The sequence below is a fragment of the Sturnira hondurensis genome, unplaced genomic scaffold (genome assembly GCF_014824575.4).
Source record: "Sturnira hondurensis isolate 20B ecotype Veracruz unplaced genomic scaffold, ASM1482457v3 Scaffold0016462, whole genome shotgun sequence".
Taxonomy (NCBI): Eukaryota; Metazoa; Chordata; class Mammalia; order Chiroptera; family Phyllostomidae; genus Sturnira; species Sturnira hondurensis.
This window is the reverse complement of record NW_028089093.1, coordinates 824,361-845,778: the sequence shown is the minus strand read 5'-3', so window position 1 is coordinate 845,778 and position 21,418 is coordinate 824,361. Positions and strand designations below refer to the sequence as shown.

Below are 21,418 nucleotides of genomic sequence, written 5' to 3'. Positions count from 1 at the left end.
CCTTTATTAAACACTATAGAAATATGATCAGGACAGTATATTTACATACTCTCAAAATAAATCCCCAGAAAAATCCTTTTCAATTAACAAATAGAAAAGCAGTAGCTTTACAGTGGAGAAATCTTCAGATACCACCTTATCCAAGTGATTAGTTACTGTCACCAGAAATGGAACAGACAGACATCATATACTTCTCAATATGAAGGTTACGACATCTCTTTTGTGCATAATTAAAATCTAGTCATTGAGACACATTAGACAAAAACAAGATGAGGCCACTATACTGTATCAGAATGGCCAAAATAAAAACTAGTGATAACACCAAGTGCTGACAGAAATTGCATCTCTCGTGCATTGTTTTAGGAATATAAAGGGGAGAGCCACTCTGGAAAATCTTACAGCAGTTTCTTATGAGGTAAAAATACACTTATCGTATAACCCAGAAGTCACACTCACAGGTATTTAATCTGACAGAAATGAAAACTTATGTCTCCATGAAAACCCATACATGAATATTCATAGCAGATCTGTTGGTAACGGCAAAAACTGGAAAAAAAACAAATATCCTTTGACAGGTGAATGAATGAACAAATTATAGCATATCCATACACTGAACTACTACTCAGCAATTGAAAAGGAACAAAAAATTGTTACCCTCAAAATAATGTTATACAGTACTTTTGAAAATACAAGATTACAATGATGGAAAATAGATCAATAGCTGTTAGGAGTTAGGTGGCGAGAGGGTGTGGCTACAAAGGAGTTTCTTTGTAGTGATGAAAGAGTCTGTATCGTGACTGGTGGTTACATGAACCTGTGCAGGTGGTGAAATTTCACAGTACTATATACCAGTTCATTGACAAGTGCATTTAAAAACTACTGGTGTCTGAATAAGCCTGGAGTTTACATGGTATTTTACCAATTTCAGTTTCCTGGTTTTCATAATGTGCTATTAAGTACATAAGATACTATCAGGGAAGGCTGGCTGAAGGGTACATGGCAACTTTGTCTTAAATTATTTCAGAACAAAAAGTTTTAAAAAATGAGGGACCTGCTGCAAAATAGCTAGCCTGTACTTTTCAAAAATTTAGGTCACAAAAGACAAAGATTTATAAAAATATCAATTTTTCCCTTCTGCTAGTTATAACATGTAGCAAAATTTAAATAAGCTTTATACATTATAGTGTGTTATATTAGGTTAATTTCTGCTTTGATAATCATACTGTGGTTTATAAAAGAATATTCTTGTTTTTAGGAGATATACACTGCAGTTTTTAGGGATAAAGGAATATCTGCCTGCAACATATTCTCACACATTTTGAAAAATAAAATTAAGGATACGTGTATGGATGTGTATAGATACATACACACACATTTATATAGAAAGATAGAGAATGGTAACGCAAACATGGTTAACATTTGGGGAATTTGGGTAAAGGACACATGGGATTCCTTACACAATTTTTGGATTGTCTCTGTGAAATTAAGTCAAAATATGAAATTAAAAACAGATTTTAAAATCCCACCCACAAGAGTTATACCAAGTCCAAATGGTTGCACAGGTGAAAAAGTCTGCCATGCATTCAGGGAGTAGCTAACTCCAGAGTTATGTATGGGCTCCTCACAGGTGGGTGCTCCAAGGCATGCCCTGTCATTTTTTGAGGAGGCTAGTATACTCCTGTTCCCAAATCAGATAAAGTTAATGGAAGAAAGAAAAAACACCGGCCTATTATATTCCTGAACACAGATTCAGAAGTCCTCAGTGAAATACTAACATACCAAATTCACCAAAGCACATATTTTTAAAGACACAACTACCTTTCACTTATTCGGGGTTACCATTAAAAATAACTCATGTAACTCATTACTTTAACAAATTAAAGGGGAAAAAAGACAGTGATCACCTCAAGAAATAAAGCTAATTAATCACTTAATTAGAATGAAGAATTTTATACTTTAAAATATTACCTTAAAGCAAATAAACTAAAAAAAATTGTTGAACTAAGTAGAGATTATGCCTAGCAAAAGCCTACAATAAACATATCTTACAGTTAAATGTTGAAAATACTTCGTAATGAAGAGTTTAGTAGTTTGTTCAACCAACTACTGAATGTTTAGTGACCTAAATGTTTAACTAGCAAAGCAGGAGAAATAAGTAGGAGTTGGGGGTAGGGAAGAGCCATTACTCACTTACATGAAAAACTAAAGAGGATCCACACACACACATTTTTAGAATTGATAAAGTTTAAAATTTTGCTGGATAGAAGATCAAGATGTAAAAATCTGATTTCTCAGTAAATAAAGTGTTCCTTTTAAAAAATGAATTACAGTAGCATTAAATGGACAAATTTCTAAAAATTAAAAACTACCAAAACTAACTCATGAAAAGAATAAAAATGTAATAGATCTATAATAAAGAGTTAAATTACTAATTCTAAAATTTCTCACAAAAGAAAAACCCAGGATCAGATGGCTTCACTGGGGAATTCTACCAAATGTTTTAATAGAGTTAAGACTAGTCCTTCACAAATTCATCAAAATAAAAGAGAGAAGGGAACATTTCCCAACCCATTCCCTGAGGCCAGTTGTTGCTCTGATTCCAGAACCAGACAAAGACATTCCAAGAAGGAAAACTAGTGACCAATTATCCAATGATGTTAAAACAACCAATGGAAAAGAGGACAAATGATGTAAATATATGATCTCATGGAAGACAATTAATATCCAATAAATATATAAAAAGATGCTCAAGTAAAATATAGTGTATTATTCACTCTAAGGAATAGTAGATATGAGGGAGGACCCCCAAAATAACAATTACCTTCTCGATGTCGGACCCCTTGTAGTACAGGCTTCCCCCACCAGGTGGGTGTTCTAGGAACCCATCTGTATCAGTGTAGCAGCTGGTGGTGTGAGAGGCTGTGTTCAGCTTCAGTGAATTTTTTTTGAAGACTTTTAGTACATTTGCCCATTTCATGATGGGTGATTTATGAGTGCACCTGCCCACACCACGCTGAGTGTTCAGGAGTGACCCCAAAACGGCATGATCCCCATGGCCCACCCTCCCTGTTCACCTTATCTCACCCCAAGGGACTTTGTTTCCCTGTGAAAAAAGGACATGTAGAAGGAGCGAAACCAAAAACATCAGAAGGATTAAAAGCAATCAAATCAGTGAGTTCAAAAACTGTTGTAAACAGTAGAAAAAAACATCTTGATAGGTGTATTGCATCAAATAGTACTTTGAAGGTAACTCAAGTTTAAACATGTAAGAATAACAATTTTTGATAAAAAAAAATCTTAGAGTTATTGGGTCCCCTGCATAATACTGAAATGAGGGCCACATGTGTCAACCAATTGGTTTACCAAAATGTTGTGGAAAAGGCAAATTACATCAAGATAAATACAGTATGATTCATTTTATATAAAGTTTTAAGCATGCAAAAAACAGTATTGTATATTATTTAGCATGTGTGTATGCAATATGTAGAGAATTAGAAGATATGAATTTGACGTGAAAATTAGAAGATAAATTCAATATGGAATTATATAAAGAAGAATTTGGTTATTTCTTGAGCAGGCGGTGCAGGGGAGGATGTATGCAGTGGGTTGTACACAGGAGCTTTGATTGTATAGGTGCTGTTTCCTAGGCTAAATACACGGGTGTTTATTATAGTATTCTTTGCGTTGTCTTGTGTGTTTGAAGAATTTCAAAACAAATGCAAAGATCAGTAACCAGAAGTAAATCCTAATGAGGAGAAAGAGAAAATTAATTATTTCTTTTCAAAATTTTAACATGTGTGTATCAGTCATTCTTCTTCAGATTCCTGGTTTTTAATTTTATTGTCTTTATAACTGTCTTCACTTGATTTTTTACGTTACATTTTTACAGAATATTGAATATCGAGCAGCTATGGAAAGCCTTCAAAAAGCAGATAGAAGGAGTTTGTTATCCGAAATTCAAGCGCTGCATGCTCAGATGAGTGGTAGAAAAATGACTCTGAAAAGAGAACAAGAGAGTGATCAAGCAAGCCAAGGTGCGCTGTATGGCGGGCTTACGTGATAGCGTGAGTGGGCGGAAATGCTTCACATTGTCTCCCTTCTCGTTTCTCAGTTAGAACCCTTCTCAGTCACGCTTCGTTCTCAGTCTCACATCAGAGGGAGAACCTACATTAATTACCCTAGGGACTAAGAGATTGTCCGGTTGGTTTTAAACATAATGTGTGTGTGTATATACATGTATATATGTTTATATACAAGTTGAGGAAAATGTAGGTTTACAGTTGAGAGTATGTGAAACACAGAATTTATTCTTGTTATCATTTATTAATTATTGTGTTGTTTCCCATACAAACAACTGTAAACCTGCTTTTGCCCCACCCTGTATATATCTGTGTGTATATGTGTATTTAAATATTTTATGCGCACACTCAGTTGACCCTTAACCGGTGCGGGGGTTGGGGGCGATAACTACTTGTGTAGTCAGAAACCTGACAATACCTCAAGATGGCCTTCTGCATACATGGAAGCCCAACCACAGATCAAAACTACAGCCGTTATATTTTTAGAGTTGAAAAAGAGTTTACATCAACGTTCTCTAACCAAATGGAAACTCTTGCTTACCTTTGGAACAGAAATAAGCAGGTAACACCATTCTTGCTATGCCAGATAAGCTCATTGCTCCATCTTAAAAGCAGCAGTTCTTGAAATTGGGAAGAGGCGATGGTTGTACAGAGGGGGAGTTGTTGTTCAGCCACTGCAAAGAAAAAATGCTGTGTGTGGCAGACAGCCTGCTAAGGACCTGCTTCAAAATATCAAAGGATTCTGCTTTTACATCCTATAGAGTTTGAAAACTAGCTATATGTGGAAAGAGTATGACAGTGACTCTTACAAAATACTTTAATCAAAGACACTGTAATTTTCTGACATAAACAGACATATTTAATTTAAAATGAACAAGCCTGGCCTTGACCCGGGGTATTTAGCCCTTTGTTCATTATTTTCCTTTGTTTTGAAGCTCTAGGTGAGGATAACCTAAAAGAAAAAGAAATCCACAATGAAAGTAACTGCTTCTTTATTAATCCTTTTTTAATTGTGAACTATAACATACATTCAAAAAAGTACAAGTGTGAAAATGTATGATATAACAAATCAGATGAGTATCTGTGGAAACATCACCTATGCCAAGCGTCCCAGAAGCTCCTTTCCCAGCATCCACTCTAGTAACGTAGAAGTGACCATTATCCTGATTTTGTTGTTGTTGTACTACCTATTTATATATTCCTAAACCACAGAGGTTTAAAGTTTATCCTGCTTTTGAACTTTATCACTGTCTTCTGTCACCTCTCTATAACATTTTTCTAAGTTCCTGTAGTTATCTCTGGTTCATTTTTTTAATGTATAGTATTCCCACGTGTGATTATTTCACAATTTATGTATCTCGTTAGCTGCTAGATCCAATGCTATCTGCATATTGTTATACCGTGTTTCTGATGCATATATGCATCACTTTTCTAGGTACAGACCCAGGAGTGGAATTGCTGAATAATGAAACACATATCTTCAAATTTATTAACCAATGCCAAACTGTTTCCCAAGTGGTCACATTAGTTCATACACTTGCTAGCAGTGCTTGAGAGTCTCTGTTGCTTCCCATCTTTGCCAACAGTTATTACTCTCAGACCTTTGTTGCCATCTGGTGGGTGTGCAGTGTATTGTTATTGTGGTTTAGATTTACATTTACTGATTACTGAAGGGGTTAGTCCTTTTGCCATGTTTATTGGCTTATGATTATTGGCCAGCTGGATTTCTGCTTTTGCAATGCTTCTTTTCTTAAGATTTTATTTGTTTACTTTTTAGAGAGAGGGGAAAGAAGGGAGAGAGGGAAAGGAACACCAGTGTGGGAGAGATACTTTAATTGCCTGCCTCTTGCATGCCCCCAGCTGGGGAACCTGGACCTCAACCCAGGCATGTGCCCTAATGGGGAACCAAACCTGCAACCTTTTGGTTTGGAGGCCAGTGCCCAATCCTCTGAGCCACACCAGACAGGCCTGTGATACTTTTTCAGATCTTTTCCCCATTTTTTTATAGGGGTATCTCTTCGTTTAGAGCTGCAAATAGCAATCATTTGAGATTAAATTGAAATCTAATTTTCATCATGTCTCGTGAAGACACATATCTTTGTCTTCAGTTTTGTTTCAGATTATGGTACATTTACGCTTTTGCAAATTTTGAAAGTTATACCACAGTCTTACACTTGTCACTGAAGAACTGAAGATTTTTAATATTTTTAAATATTTCAGAGCAAACAGGTATAATGAGATCACAAATTAAATATATCCTTTATATTAAGACAGAGAATTAACTGAAGATTATTTTAGATAATTTATTAGTATTAGTTTACTTAAATAAAACCCCATTGGAAGCTTAGTTTCACATACATACATTTTATATAGATAGCTCCTTAACCTCCTAAGAAATAATTTTAAAGGCCTGAATTAACATGACTATCTTCAGTATATGTGCTGCCGAAGCGAGCACTAACATGACTATCTTCAAAGTCAAGTTTTTTTCTGTCTTCTAACATGAATAATAGGAATTGTAATATGAAGTGATTAACTTCAGTAAAATTTTTCAAGTTAAAAATACATTTATGGTAGAATAGAGAACTGGATAAAAGGTGAAGGGATTGGCCAAAGAGCATGGATGTAGGACCCATGGACTTAGACAGCAGTGTGGTGATGGCCTGAGGGAAGGGGGAACGGGGAGGGGTGGGGGGGTAGGGACATCTGCAATAGTGTTAGCCAAAAAAAATTTAATCAGATGAAAGAAGGGACTTAAGACAAGTCAAAACTGCCTTTATAAATACGAAGGTCTTAGGTAAAAAAATACATTTATGGTAGAATAGAGAAGTAGAAGAGTAGAGTAAAACTAGAATCTCCTAAGTCCTAAAATAACACCCAGGTAAATAGTTCTTCAGACCTTTTTAATGTGTACATGTATATAAGTTCATATTTTGTATAAAAATGGGATTCTGTTGTATATTGTAACTTTTTAAATTTATTATACCTGTGAATTTAAATATTTCAGTTTGTTTTCATTGTAACAGATAGCCAGCAAGGGTTTGGTTGGTTTTTAGAGAAAAAAACATGAATCAAATCGGGGTTCGGACTTCCTCTTCTCTAGGACAAGTGTGAGGGACTGTCTGTGAACCAGGGCGGCACACGTGGCCCGTTCCCCAGTGACTCCTGCAGTTGCCTCAGGCGGCTGTCAGAAAGCACTGGGGTTTTTAATGTGAGGGATAGAAATTCTGAATGAACAAATACAGATTTATATTTATTTCACATTTGTTAAACTTTATCATCCAACATGTTTATAGTTCTGAAATGTTGACCATTCGGACTGTGAGGGAAATATGCATAATGTATATTTGTTTGAATTGCTCACTTGGGGATTGTCATATTTTAATTTGTAGTAATCGCCTAAATTCCAAGTCATTTCTTATCACAAAATATTTACAACCCAAATACGAGTCTCTAAATCATGGTTTAAATATTAATAATTTCCATGTAGAGCTCCTGGAATATAACATGCAGCAGAAGCAGTCTCAGATGCTGGAGATGCAGATGGAGCTCAGCGGCGTGAAAGACAGAGCAGCAGAGCTGCAGGAACAGCTGAGTGCTGAGAAAATGGCCGTTGCTGAACTGAAGAGTGAGCTTGCACAGACTAGGCTGGAACTGGAAACAACACTTAAGGCACAGCATAAGCACCTGAAGGAATTAGAGGCATTTAGGTACACCACGCTTCCTTATTATAAATCTACGTTATTGAAGAAAGTGGAGTAATTTTATCACAGACGTTGTGAGGATCTTACAAAAATATAACGTTACACATGATGTTTAAATAACATGACACTCCATTAATTCATAGGAAGAACTCAGTGGGAAAGAAAACTCCAAATAATCAGCTCATGGTGGGCATGTTCTGTACTGTGGCTTCCATTCTACTTGAGGCTTCTTATATAAGATATATAATTTTGACCTTTATTTCACTAATTTGACCAAGTAATTTGAAATAGTATCTATTGTCTCAGTAGAATTCATCATTCAGTTAGCTAATATATGCAAAATGCTTTAAAAGATAATGCTTGTAAAAAGAATGATTGTTGAAGTGAATACTGAGATACTCTACTTGCTAAGAACACATTATAAGCACCATCTTTATTTTGAACAGTGTTTTTGCACATACACAAAAACATGGTATTTTCCATGTTAGGTATAAGACAAGGGAAAATTTTCATTAATAGTATTTTGTAATCGAAAGTAATAGGTGTACTATTAGAAACAGTTAATTTGAAATGAACCACAGTCAACAGTCTTTAATCTTTGCGTGGTTTGTATTTTCCTATTTGCTACTTTACTATATGCCTCCACTTTTCATTGGAAGTTGTACTCTTTCCCGCTATATAATCAAAGTAGTTTTAGGAAAGTTTATTTGTCTCTCTGATTTAGGTTGGAAGTTAAAGATAAAACAGATGAAGTACATTTGCTTACTGACACATTAGCAAGTGAACAGAAAAAATCCAGAGAGCTCCAGTGGGCTTTGGAAAAAGAGAAAGCCAAACTGGGACGTGATGAAGAACGAGACAAAGAAGAACTTGAGGTATTGGTCTCTCTGTCTTTAAATATCTGTGGAAAATCCAAAACAATAGAAAAATGAGAGTCTAGAGACTTTTCTCCTTCTAAAATGTCAACATTGAACTCTTTATGAACTACAAGTTGCTTGCTCTTTATTGAACACTCTTATAATGTTATCTAAACTATACAAGGAAATGCTAGTAGTACAATGCTTTTTTTGTTTTGTTTTGCTATATCCGAGGATGCATACAGACTATTCTCCTGCACCATGTGTTTTGGGAATTTGAATTAGTGCATATATGATTTGATAAATAGGGCAGTCATACCAGTTTAATGCGGAAGTAGTTTTGGTTCCCATGTTCTCATAGGGAAGGGGAGCAGCGATAATTTCCTGGCAACGGGAGCCCCTGCTGCTGTAGTTTATGAAAATGTAAAATGAGTCCCTTCCCACTGGGCTGTCTCCCAGCCTAGCACAAATCTCAGCTCACAGCAGTGCGCACTTGAACACCAGCCCCACTGGCTCAGAGCTCTTCTATCCACATAACCCAGTACTTGCTAGCTCAACACTAAAAATCTGTGTGAGCCCTGGCTGGGTAGCTCAGTTGGGTCGAGTGTCATCCCGATATGCCAGGTTGTGGGTGTGATTTCTGGTCAGGGCACATGCAAGAATCAAGGAATGAGTCTGTCAAGAAGTGGAACAACAGTGCGGCGTTGGTGGTATAGTGGTGAGCATAGCTGCCTTCCAAGAAGTGGAACAACAAATCAGTGTTTCTCTCCCTCTCTCTCTCTCTCTCTCTCTCATATATATATATACATGGCTTCCAACGTAAATTTGTCTGTGTGTGTGTATCTCAAATCAAATCAAACCATTTAAAAATCTCTGGAGCCCTCATTTCTGCCCTGTTACTTTTGAGGGTTATTTTTAATGTCCACCATGGTAGCCTGCAGGCTTAATGAGCTCTCTGCCTGTTGAAGGCATGTCCTCTCCTCAGGTCCTGATGACTATTTTTTATCACTTCAAATTTGCATAGGTTTTGAGTAACTTGACCCTAACCCTGATTTTCTCCTAAACCTTAATGTTTTTAGTACCTGATATTGGAAAATACAAAGTTCATCAGGAACTCATATCATATTATATAAGAAATATTTGTATTTTTAAAGGTTATTGTTTCTAGAAGAAGTATACCCTGCTTCCTATTTTTAAATCAGAAATGGTTACTATTAGGAGGGAAAGCATTACTTAGCTTAGCTGTCTTTTATTTATATTCTTTGATGAAAATCACCTAGCTGTCTAAATAATAATGCCCTAACCACTGAAAATTTAATTTAGTAAACTGGATAATCAGTGGTATTACCAAATAATTAGCATTAATAAAATCACAATTGTGTGTACTTATAAAGTATTTTTAATAATAGTAACAAATACTTAAAATCATTTTCTCCTGTAAGGATCTGAAATTTTCACTGGAGGGTCAGAAACAAAGGAATATTCAGCTAAATCAACTTTTGCAACAACAGAAGCAACTACTAAATGAATCACAGCAGGAAATAGAATCACAAAGAGTGCTATATGATGCCCAGCTAGCAGAAGAACGAGGTCGAAACTTAGAGCTTCAAGTGCTGCTTGACTCCGAGAGAGTTCGGATTCGGGAGATGAGCAGCACCCTGGACAGGGAGCGGGAAGTGCACGCGCAGCTGCAGCGGGGCAGCGATGACAGTGGGCAGCCTCGGCCATCCTTGCCCTCTGAGGACCTCCTCAAAGAGCTGCAGAAACAGCTTGAGGAGAAACACAGCCGCATAGTAGAATTATTAAATGAGACCGAGAAGTATAAACTGGATTCGTTGCAGACAAGACAACAAATGGAAAAGGATAGACAGGTTCACAGGAAGACGTTGCAGACAGAACAAGAGGCCAACACTGAAGGACAGAAGAAAATGCGTGAGCTCCAGTCCAAAGTGGAAGATCTTCAGCGCCAGCTGGAAGAGAAGAGGCAACAAGTTTATAAGTTGGACCTTGAAGGAAAGCGACTGCAAGGAATTATGCAGGAATTCCAGAAGCAAGAACTAGAACGAGAAGAAAAACGAGGCAGTAGAATTCTGTATCAGAATCTTAATGAGGTAAATTGACAGTTTGCTTTAAAATATTTTAAAAGAATATTGCAGCCTTTCGATCATATAATTTTGATATTGGATTAAAATATTTAAATAGCTGTGTACAAATCACGTTAAAACAAAATCTATGGACATTTCTTTGGAGTAGAAATAATACAGCAGATCCTCACATACCATCGTTCCATTCAACTTCGTTTTGTTGTAACACTGATGAGATGCAGTGAGAGCCTAAAACTTTTGTTTGTATCAATTAGCCCATGGTAAAATTAGTTTCATTATACATCATTTTACTTAAAGTCACAAATGTTGCTTTCAACAATATTGAAAGCTTACTGTAAGTTGTGTTCTCTTAAGAAAGAATGCTGTTTGTTTATACTTACTGCTTTTTCTTTTTCTCTCCAAAATTGCCAGCCAACCACATGGAGTTTAACCAATGATCGAACTAGAAATTGGGTTCTTCAACAGAAAATAGAAGGAGAGACAAAGGAATCAAGCTATCCTAAACTGATTGAAATGAATGGGGGAGGAACTGGCTATAATCATGAATTAGAAATAATCAAACAAAAGCTTCAACATATGGCTTCAAAACTACAGCGCCTTGCCCAGAAAGCCTCCAACAGGTTTGACTTTGCTGCCTGACCTTTGGAAAGAGCGTCTTAGACTAGCTGGACAGAATCTGCCCCTCATCCTAGCTAGCCAAGGGTCGGGGATTGAAATTTTTAAATTAATACCTGCTTACATTAGGAGGCTGTATTTTTCTAACAAAACTCATGTACCTGAAAACAAATATGTTAACACCTTGATCCAGGGAGAGAGAACACGTAATGTAAAGGAAAGTGATAGGTGAAGCTGAGTGTTGCTCAATCCATGATGTTTGCACCAGCCAACGCCACTGATTAAGATGTTTTGACTTTTTGTCTTTTTTTCCTTTTGAAGACTACAGTTTGAAACAGCAGATGATGAAGATTTCATTTGGGTTCATGAAAATATTGATGAAATTATTTTACAACTACAAAAATTAACTGGCCAGCCAGGCAAAGAGGTACGAGTTTAAAAACTTTTTGTAAAGTAACAAAAACAAAGGTTTAATGGAAACTATATCAGTTGTTTGAAGCTAGCACTGTATTTTCTAAAGAGTTTTACTTTTACCTTTTCATTTATTTTGAATATTTAATGTTTGCTCTCCCAATGAAAGTTGATGAAAGCTTGAGGAAATTAACTTTCATTATCATTATTGAATAATTATGTGGACCTCCTGTATTATTATAACCAAGTTTCTGGGGAGATGAACCGGCTGCTACCCTCAGCACTTGATGATTGTCGCCGCTGTCTTCACACTGACGAACCTGGTGAATCTTTTCAGCTTCCTTTGTCCTTGGAGCACTTGACACTACTTCTTCCATCTTAGAAACTCTCTTTCCTTACTTTTGTGTCAGTATTCTCTCATTTCTTCCATTCTTTCATCAGTAACCTTCATGAGCTCCTCTTCCTCCTACCCACATCCATTTTTTCTCTAACTATAGCTATGAAAACTTGTTCATGTATGCAGCCTGAGTTTCTCAGTGGATGTATTTATTGAACAGATCATTACATTGGGCACCTGTTATGTACCAGGTATTACCCTGAGTTCTGGAGATACAGTAAATAAATCTGATTAAAAAGTCTCACCCATATGGAGCTTACATTCTAGTGGACCACCTTTGTCCTGTGGTCCAGACTTACATTTCCAATTAGTTATTAGACACCTTTCTTTGGGGAATTGTACCCCATACTGACCCCTTAGGAACCTCATTCCAAACTGAGATACATTACAAACTGAGCATCATTTCCCTTTCCTGCCCCAAATCCTCATTTCTGGTCATGATTTCACCAGTTTAGAAAGCTGAAAGCCAACATAGCCCCACCTTGCTCCACTGCTGCTTGTATATCCAAGCAGTCACTAAGTCCTGTGCCATCTGCTTCCTAGACATCTGTCCTGTGTGCCCTAGTCACTGCCTCAGGCCTTCACATCTCTCTCACCCAGACTGTTGCAGTGACTTCCTGATGTGTCTGCTTGACACCAGGATTTATCTTTGCTCATCTAATCTACTTTACACACTTTTACTAAAGCACTCTTTCAAACATAAATTTTGTGTGTGGCATGCTGATGCCTATATCCCTTCATGGCTCTCCACTCCCTGAATTTAAGTCTGTTGTGTTGTCCACGGGGGGAAGGCAGCTTTGACTCTAGCCTTCCCGAGCAACTCTGGCCCCCTAAAATCATGCTCTTGCTCAAGCATTTGTGCCTTTACACACACTGTTTCTTCTGCTTAATATACGCCTCCCAGTCATCTTTCCTGCCTGGGGAATTGCTACTTATTATTTAAGGCTCAACACAAGCACCACTTCTTCATGAGATTGTTGCTCTTAGTACTGACCACATGTTGCATGCATTATTTATAAATGTTAGTGTTTATGCAACCTTTTGTCTGTTTTATCCTTCTAGCCTACCTCAGTGTCCCCAAGTACCTCTTGTGGCTCAATGACTGAAAGACTACTGAGACAAAATGCTGATCTAACAGGACATATCAGCCAACTGACTGAGGAAAAGAATGATTTGAGAAACCTGGTTATGAAGCTAGAAGAGCAGATCAGGTGGTATCGACAGACAGGAGCTGGCAGAGATTACGTACGTCTATTTTTAGCATGGCCACATGTTGAGGTAGTGCAGAGTTTCGGTTTCTGCAGGCTAGTTTCAATTCTTACCCCTGCTGATGTAGAAATATTAAGTATCTGATTCCCCGTAGAATCACTGGAAAAATTTTTAGGAATGACAATACTATTTAATAATAGTAATAATAATAATAGCAGCTCTTACTTACCAGAAGCCTTTTGTGTGTCAGGATCTGGGCTTTGTACATTCAGAATCTGTAATCCATGCCCAGCAGCCTTGACATGAGAAAACAGAGGTCAGCAGTCAGACCAAGATCAACTTATCTCTAAAGCCAGGTCCTCTGCTGCCTGTGAACTAACAGCAGACAAGTGTTAAATATTCAAATTTGAACTCTGGGTGTTCTTGTCAGTTATATATCAATTGTTATGTTTTTAACGCAAGTGAAAGGTGTCATTAAATTATACCATATTTTTCGGACTATAAGATGCACCCCACCCCATTTGGGAGGAATAATGGTTGTTAATGCTGCTGTTGAGTTCTATTTACATTTACATTGCTGGAATATTATTTATGTTATTAAATATTTTACCACATTTTTTGCTTCAAATTTTTTGTTTTTCTCTAAAACCTAGGTGCATCTTATGGTCTGAAAAATGTGGTATATTTCAATTTAATAAACTACTCTGGGAATTTACTCAATTTTTTTTTCATTTAAGAACTGCAAAATAAATTGCTGGCTTCGTCATTGCCCAGCATGAATATAGGGAAGACCTGTCAGACAGCTCTGTTGTCCGATACGCACTGGCACGTCCCCACAGCTTCCGCAGGGCCCACTCCCTGGGCACGTGCCAGGTGGTTTTTCCCCAAGTCTCCAGTGTCCTGTTGCAGGTCCATACTCAGCCTGTGGGCCCAGATGGTCCGTCTCTTAAATCTCTAGACTTTTTCAGCTCCAAGTTCTGCTAAATTTAAGCACTTTCTCTGGGGCTTAGGCTTTCATGAAGATTTTTAGTCGCAAAGTTAACCTGCTTGGCAAAGGACCATATACATAAAAGTTACTGTATATTCTTTAATGTCAGTTGAGATTGGCTTTGAATGTTCCTTGTCTGAGGTTGAGAAGCTGACACTTCTCCATCTCCCACAGTGATACCTCTAATATGTTTAAATCTGGTTTTTGTTTAGAGACTCGCTCTTAAAAATCAATTTAAGTAAGTAGGCTCTGGTCTCCACAGTCTTCCAGGTTTTCATTCAGCAGTGGCGCCAACATTGAAGCCATCATTGCTTCTGAAAAGGAAGTCTGGAGCAGAGAAAAGTTGACTCTTCAAAAATCCTTGAAGAGGGCAGAAGCTGAAGTGTACAGACTGAAAGCTGAACTAAGAAATGAAGCTTCACTTCAGACTCTGAGTCCTGACCCTGAGCACGCCATTGTAAAGGTAGGAGGCATCTTCCACCTGAACACATTCCCAGCAAGCCTGGGGTTTCGCTTTCTCCTTGTCTCATTGCTCACTGACCTTCGTTCTGCAGACTGAAATTTAGGTGGCACTCAGACTGTGTCTCTAGGTGTCTCTCTTCAGTCTCTGTCATGAGTGCAGGTCTCTAGCTAGTCACGAAATAGCTGTTGCGAGGCATGCCCAGGTCTGGGACCAGATTAAGCTCTATTCATGGTCACAGTTGGCAGCACCTGAGCTCATGATCCTCATTCCCACAGCCTCACCCTTTCATCCCTAATGACCAGCAGAACGGTCTCTTTTCAGCTCCCCACAGAAACTCTACTACTGTCAGTACCAGATCACCATGCTCTGTGAGATGGTAAGCCCTCTCGGTAGCCTCTGTACTGACTGAGTGAGTGTTGTAGTAACACTGCCTCAGTCAGTTAGCATAAAATCCAAACACAAAGGAAGAAAAATGCTCGGAATATTTATTCCAGCTATGGAAAACATAAATTTCTGACTCTTCAGGGGACAGAAAACATTAATAATGAAAATGTTAAATAGATCCGAAACCATAATAATAAAAGTAGGTCTATGCAATTAGATTTAAAAACTCAGTAACGGAACAACAAAAACTTTTGCAATAAATATGGTGAGTAGGGGCTAATATCCAAAACAAAAAGCGTAACTATCAGGTTATTATTCAGATCCAATTGGCTAAAAAGAGGCAGAAGTACAAGGTTAAAATTAATTATCTTTACTTTCAACTTAGCTGCTAAGGCAGAAAACAGTAGTAGGGTACACCTGCCATTCTACTACTACTTTTTAAAAAATTAAAGCTAGGTTGTCTTCCCCTAGAGAACAGTTTGAATGACTTTTTCAAAATTATTTATTTATTTATTTTTAGAGAGAAGGGAAGGGAGGGAGGGAGGAAGGAAGAGTGGGAGAGAAACACTGATGAGAAACACTGAGAGATACATCGATTGGCTGCCTCTCTCACGCCCCCATCCAGAGATCTGGGCTGAAACCCAGGTATGTGCCCTGAGCAGGAACCAGACCAGTGAGCTTTTGGCTTGCCGGCAGGCACATAATCGACTGAGCCACATCAGCCAGGGCTGAATGACTAATTAATAATATCTTTATGTTCTTTCCTTCTTTAAATGTAGAGAATTTATGGCAAATACCTGAGGGCAGAGAGTTTTCGGAAAGCTCTCATTTATCAGAAGAAATACCTGCTGCTGTTGCTGGGTGGCTTCCAGGAATGTGAAGAGGCCACCCTAGCGCTGCTCGCCCGGATGGGGGGGCAGCCGGCCTTCACGGATCTAGCGGTGATCACCAACCGTCCAAAGGGCTTCACCAGGTTTCGGTCAGCTGCCAGAGTGTCCGTGGCAATTTCTAGGTAAAGTGCTTGAAGTAAAACTCACTTTGATAGACTCTTCTCTCTTTTCTCTGCTTGTGATGCTCTGTGCTCATACTATATTAGACATTCACTCCAGCGTGCCTGTGTCTTGCTCAGTTTCCGTCCTGTCATCCTGTCAGCAGGGACACCTTTGTTTTCCTTTAGATGCCTTGTGAAAGGGGCCGTCCCAGATTCAGGCAGCCGGTAGCTTCAGGCTGGCACATCCAGTCTAGACTGTCTTTTTTGTTTCCCCCTCAATCTGTCACTGAGCCCTAAACCCGAGTAAGCCCTTGAATTAGTCCAGACATATGAATAAGAGAGGGAAATGTTTTTGAAAAATTATTTAGGCTATGACATACATTTTCTTTTCTTTTTTTCTTTTAAGAGAGAGAGAGAGAGAAACATTAATGTGAGAGAGAAACATCAATCAGTTGCCTCCCTTTCATGCCCCGACTGGGGATTGAATCTGCAGCCTAGGTATATCCCTGATCAGACACTGAACCTGCAGCCCTTTGGTATAAGGGACGGAGCTCCAACCAGCTGAGCCACCCGGCCAGTGCCATACCATACATTCATTTTCTTGACTTTTAAAATAACCCACCTTGGGGCCCACCTACAGAAAGCCCTGGCATAACTCTCTATAAGGTCAGAGATTAGCCTTTTAGGGCGTTGGACTCTACAACTGCTCTCATTGCTCGTTTCTCTGTCTGGCTGAAATGGAGTCAGGATGACACTACCTTGGGCGCCTGGCCCCCTGCAGTCCTGACGTGCGGTGTACACCCAGGCACTAGGCTTCTCCATGCTGCCCCTCTCTTTTGTTTCTGTAGGAGCCAAGCAGACTCAGAGGAATTTTACTTTTACTGTTCCTGTGAGGTCACATCTGATGTGTCTTCAGGGGTCTTGCCCTTTTTTCTTTACCTATTTTTTTAAATATGACTCAGAGTTTTCTAACTAGAAGCTGTCGGAGATCACGTAGTCCAGGATGTCATTTATCAGATAAGGAATTGAGTCAAGGAGAGGTTGCAAAGCCAGGAGTGACAGAACCGGTTCCAGCTCCTCCCTTCATCACCTCATGCACCTTGTGCAGAGTTAAGCACTGAGAGAGACATTGATGGGAGAGACAGAATCCCACCAGAATGCCTGCCAGCAGATCGCTCCTAGTGGGGAAGACCGATGTGCCCGTCAGAAGGTGCTAAGTGAGAGGTCACAGGAGTTAACCATTAATTTTGATTAGAAGAATTTGGCAAGTCTACACGAAAGCCAGTTACCATTGAAGGACTTCACTATGACTCCTTTTCTTTTCCTCATTGTATTTGGACCATCCTAAACCTGAGCCTTAAAACACGTTGGAATCATGAAATCAAAACTGTTGCTTCAAAAAGCTCATGCCAGGACCGGGCAGGCAACAACTCGCTACAGCTTGTTTGTGACACTGCCGTCCTTTCCCTTTTGAAGCCAGTGCCGTTTCCCGTCCTGATGACACAGCCTCACTCCCCTCCAGCTTCCCCCACTCCCTCTTACTGCCAGTTTGTGGGTCTTTTGTTCTCCCTCCATTTCATCTGCCCTTCACTCTCCACTCTTCTTCTCTCTTCATTACTTCTTGTCCATTCTCGGTCCTTCCACTTTTCTTTCTCCACTTTTGCCCTCCATCTCTTGAGCCCCACTTACTCCTAAAGCCAGAACTGATGTTGGCAACACAAGAGACCTTTGGTGCTTCTGGGGAAACCCTTTTCTACAATTAATTTTGCCACAAACCACGGGGACATTTGCATAGTTTGGGATTAGGAAATCATGTGATTTTGAAATTTGTTTCACATCATATTTAAATGTATGACTTGATTTTTTGTGCAAAGTATACTCCCTATAATAGATAATGCTGTGACATTTTTTTCTGGGATATTTTTTTAGAATGAAATTTTTGGTTCGACGATGGCATCGCGTCACAAGTTCTGGTTCCATCAACATTAACAGGGATGGCTTTGGACTGAGTCCAGGTGAATTCAAAAAAGAATTTTTCTTCTGTTTATGGTTGACTGAAATTACTGCATGTGTCACACCTCCCAAATCATGTTGTCCAAAGACAGCCCCTATTACTAACAAAGCAGAGGACCTCGCTGTTTTAAAGAGTAATAGTAGCTGATTTTTGTGGAGTACTTAGTCTGCACTATGCCTTGCTTTTTCCATGTGTTCTAATGTATTCTCCCAGTTCTGTGACATAGGCACAGTTACTATCATCACTAAACAGATGGAAAACTGAGGCATAAACAGCATCTGTCATTTGCCTCAGTTACCCAGTAGGAAGTGAGGGAGCCAGCCTCGAACCCTGGCCATCTGGCTCCAGGACCTGCTCTTTCTACAACTGCATTTAAGGTTCTGGTTCAAGATAGGCTTGCTGTTCTCAGTCATATGGAAGAGTTACAGCTTGAAGTTCTTACAGTTTAGCAATATTCCCACAGGTTTCTGAGTGTACCGATGGGTTACATAATGATGGTTGACAGTTAAAGTTCCTTCTCTCTGCAGCAAGAAGTGGAAACAAACATTAGAGCGTCAGCATTTCAGCCGTAGAGAGGGGAGTACACTGCAGGCACACAGCACAGCCGTGCTATGCCCTGCTGTGAAACCACCTGTGCGCCTTCTACCAGGAGCTTAGCACAAGCAGCAGAGAGAAAGGAAATCTACCTGGGGTCCTAAGCAAAGTGTTTCGAAATGTGAATCTAAGCTTCAGAAACCGCTGAAATTTGTGACATAATGAGTTCTGTGTTTTAAGTTAGCAAATCTTGACTTAGGGTATTTTCTAATAAAGTCACTAGAATGGCTTGGCTTCATTAGTCTAATACTTTTTTTATCCATGTCATCTTTTCCCCTAAACCATACATACTCAGGCACCCTTTTCCTCATCTCTCCTTATAACTAAGTAGTTAATGGTTTCTTTTCTTTGAGCTGTAGTTTTGGATTAACAGAAGTACTCACTGAGAGTTAGAGTAACAGATCTACTGGGTTTTCTCTCCTGCAGCAGGAATAATTGAAAACAACTAAACTTAATGTAGTGCAGTACAGCATAGTAATCTTTTGAGCCTTGATCTGTTTTGTAGAAGTTTTTCAAGGACTCAGTATTTTTTTTAACAAGGTGCTTTCGCGTGACTTCAGGTGCTGAAAAGACTGACCTGTTTTATCCTTCCGCTGGTGGCCTGGAGCTGTATGGAGAACCAAGGCACACTGCCTACCGCTCAAGATCAGATCTGGACTACCCTAGGTCTCCTTTACCATTTCAGAATAGGTAAGAATTGGGTAGAACTTGCTCAGAGTAGTTAAAGATGGAGATACTTAAAGGACAGTGCTAGGGCTTTGACTTCTTTGCATCAAACTAATTAAGTATCTTCAGATATATGTGATTTACGTAACTGGTTTGCACGGGTATAAGAAACAGTTGATCAAGTGTTATTTAGTAAATGTTATGGTTTAGGCATTGGGAAAAGTATTCATTAAAATTGATAGTCTCTGGACATTATGAAAAATACTCAAGTCTGCATGACAAGATGCATTTATATAAAATACAGCATTTATTGAAGACCTCTGTGACAGGCGTTGTACTAGACATTCTCATGATGACTTAGTAGCTGCTGCTTTCAATTTATTGGGGAATTGTTATATAACACAAACTCAGATGTATGGGGGATACAGACCAGGCAGTGTACTAGTGGTTGACCTTTTGAGGGCAGGGTGGAGGATGGAGTGGGTAAGTTAACTTGCCTCCTTTCTGGATAATTTGGATTCTTGTTTATATTTTTAATACCATAGGTACCCAGGCCCTTCAGCTGACTTAAATCCTGCTTCCTTAGCATGTTCTCAGCTTCAGAACTATGACCCTGACAGGGCCCTGACGGATTACATCACCCGGCTGGAGGCGCTGCAGAGACGGCTTGGCACTGTGCAGTCAGGTACTTTAGGCTTGGCCGTTGGCACGCTGCCGGTATCCTAGGTAGACCCACAGCTAGCTCCCCATTTAGAAACTCCTTGACCTTCCTCATTCTGGTCATCAAATCCTACAGGTCAGTGCCTGAATTATCAGGTGAGACTTAGCGATTTAAGACAAGACATGATTAATCACCCCAGATCTCACTCCTCCCCAAAGATTCCCAGTGATCTTCATTCAGCAGATTGGTAAGCAGATGGAAATGCACAGTGAGGCCCCGGTAGGGTAGGTCACGTGGTTAGAGTGGTGCCCCAATACACCAAGGTTGTGGGTTTAATCCTCTGTCAGGGCACATACAAGCAACCAAGGAATATATAAAGAAGTAAAATAACAAATTGATGTTTCTCTTTCTCAGTAAATTCTTAAAAATACAATAAATAAAATCTGTTCAACTAAGACTTTTTAGGAAAATAAAAAGCATTATTTTTATATGGAGGGTAATAGTAATCTGCCCCTTCATGAACTAGTTAGTGTGTATAGGTAACAATCTAATTTGAAATCATTTAAATATCCTGGTTTTCTCTCATAGGTTCAACTCATTTTCATGCTGGCATGAGAAGATAATCCTTTGAAATTGAAGTGATTTTAAACAAATGCCCTTTTGTAAACCAATGGTTCTTTTGTGCTTTTGTATCGTGGACATTCAATGGGACCAACATGAACACAGCTTACGATTGTACACAATCCCTTGCCAGCACATGAAAACAAACTGGAGTTTGTACATAGAAGCATTGTGTATGTATTCATGCACAATAGTCCTTAAATTACATGTGTATTTGTGGAATGCTAATTTAAATGGTTAAATTATAAACCTGGTGTATTTATCAAATGGGTGAAAAGATTAAACTTTTGCGCATTATGACACTGCTGAATGTGTGGCTTGAGGTGTCCTGCACTTTTCTTACGAGGCTACTGAAGTTACCTGTTTCTGCCTAATATATTTGCTACTGGTGATGATGACAGATATCACTTGTAGAGACCTATTTTTGTATAATGGTAGAAGTTTTGACTTTTATGAGGTATTTTGTCAAGTACTGAAATAAAAATGACTTCACCATTTTAACCACACTGTATTTGAACCCTCTTCATTTTTGACTATGCCATAGTTCCTGGTGCATGTCTTAGTCCATTCGGGCTGCTCTAACAGAACGCCAGACTGGTTGTGTTACGAACAACAGAAGTTTTTTTTTCACAGTTCTAGAGGCAGGAAAGTCCAAGATC

General features: G+C 38.9%; 1 protein-coding gene across 2 annotated transcripts in view; it reads left to right on the top strand.

The window, feature by feature from the left end:
* Nucleotides 1–21,265, top strand: part of AKAP9 (A-kinase anchoring protein 9) — a 181,130-nt gene extending 159,865 nt beyond the window's left edge. For both annotated transcript variants that reach the window (XM_037066078.1, XM_037066079.1), the window contains 13 exons: nucleotides 3,890–4,034; nucleotides 7,570–7,789; nucleotides 8,508–8,658; nucleotides 10,083–10,751; nucleotides 11,157–11,365; nucleotides 11,682–11,787; nucleotides 13,231–13,413; nucleotides 14,628–14,828; nucleotides 15,992–16,224; nucleotides 18,133–18,218; nucleotides 19,372–19,501; nucleotides 20,023–20,162; nucleotides 20,727–21,265. In XM_037066078.1, the coding sequence (XP_036921973.1) occupies nucleotides 3,890–4,034; nucleotides 7,570–7,789; nucleotides 8,508–8,658; nucleotides 10,083–10,751; nucleotides 11,157–11,365; nucleotides 11,682–11,787; nucleotides 13,231–13,413; nucleotides 14,628–14,828; nucleotides 15,992–16,224; nucleotides 18,133–18,218; nucleotides 19,372–19,501; nucleotides 20,023–20,162; nucleotides 20,727–20,761 (2,508 nt within the window). In that variant the 3' untranslated portion in view covers nucleotides 20,762–21,265. The remainder of the gene's footprint in view (nucleotides 1–3,889; nucleotides 4,035–7,569; nucleotides 7,790–8,507; nucleotides 8,659–10,082; nucleotides 10,752–11,156; nucleotides 11,366–11,681; nucleotides 11,788–13,230; nucleotides 13,414–14,627; nucleotides 14,829–15,991; nucleotides 16,225–18,132; nucleotides 18,219–19,371; nucleotides 19,502–20,022; nucleotides 20,163–20,726) is intronic.
* The last annotated feature ends 153 nt before the right edge of the window (nucleotides 21,266–21,418 follow it).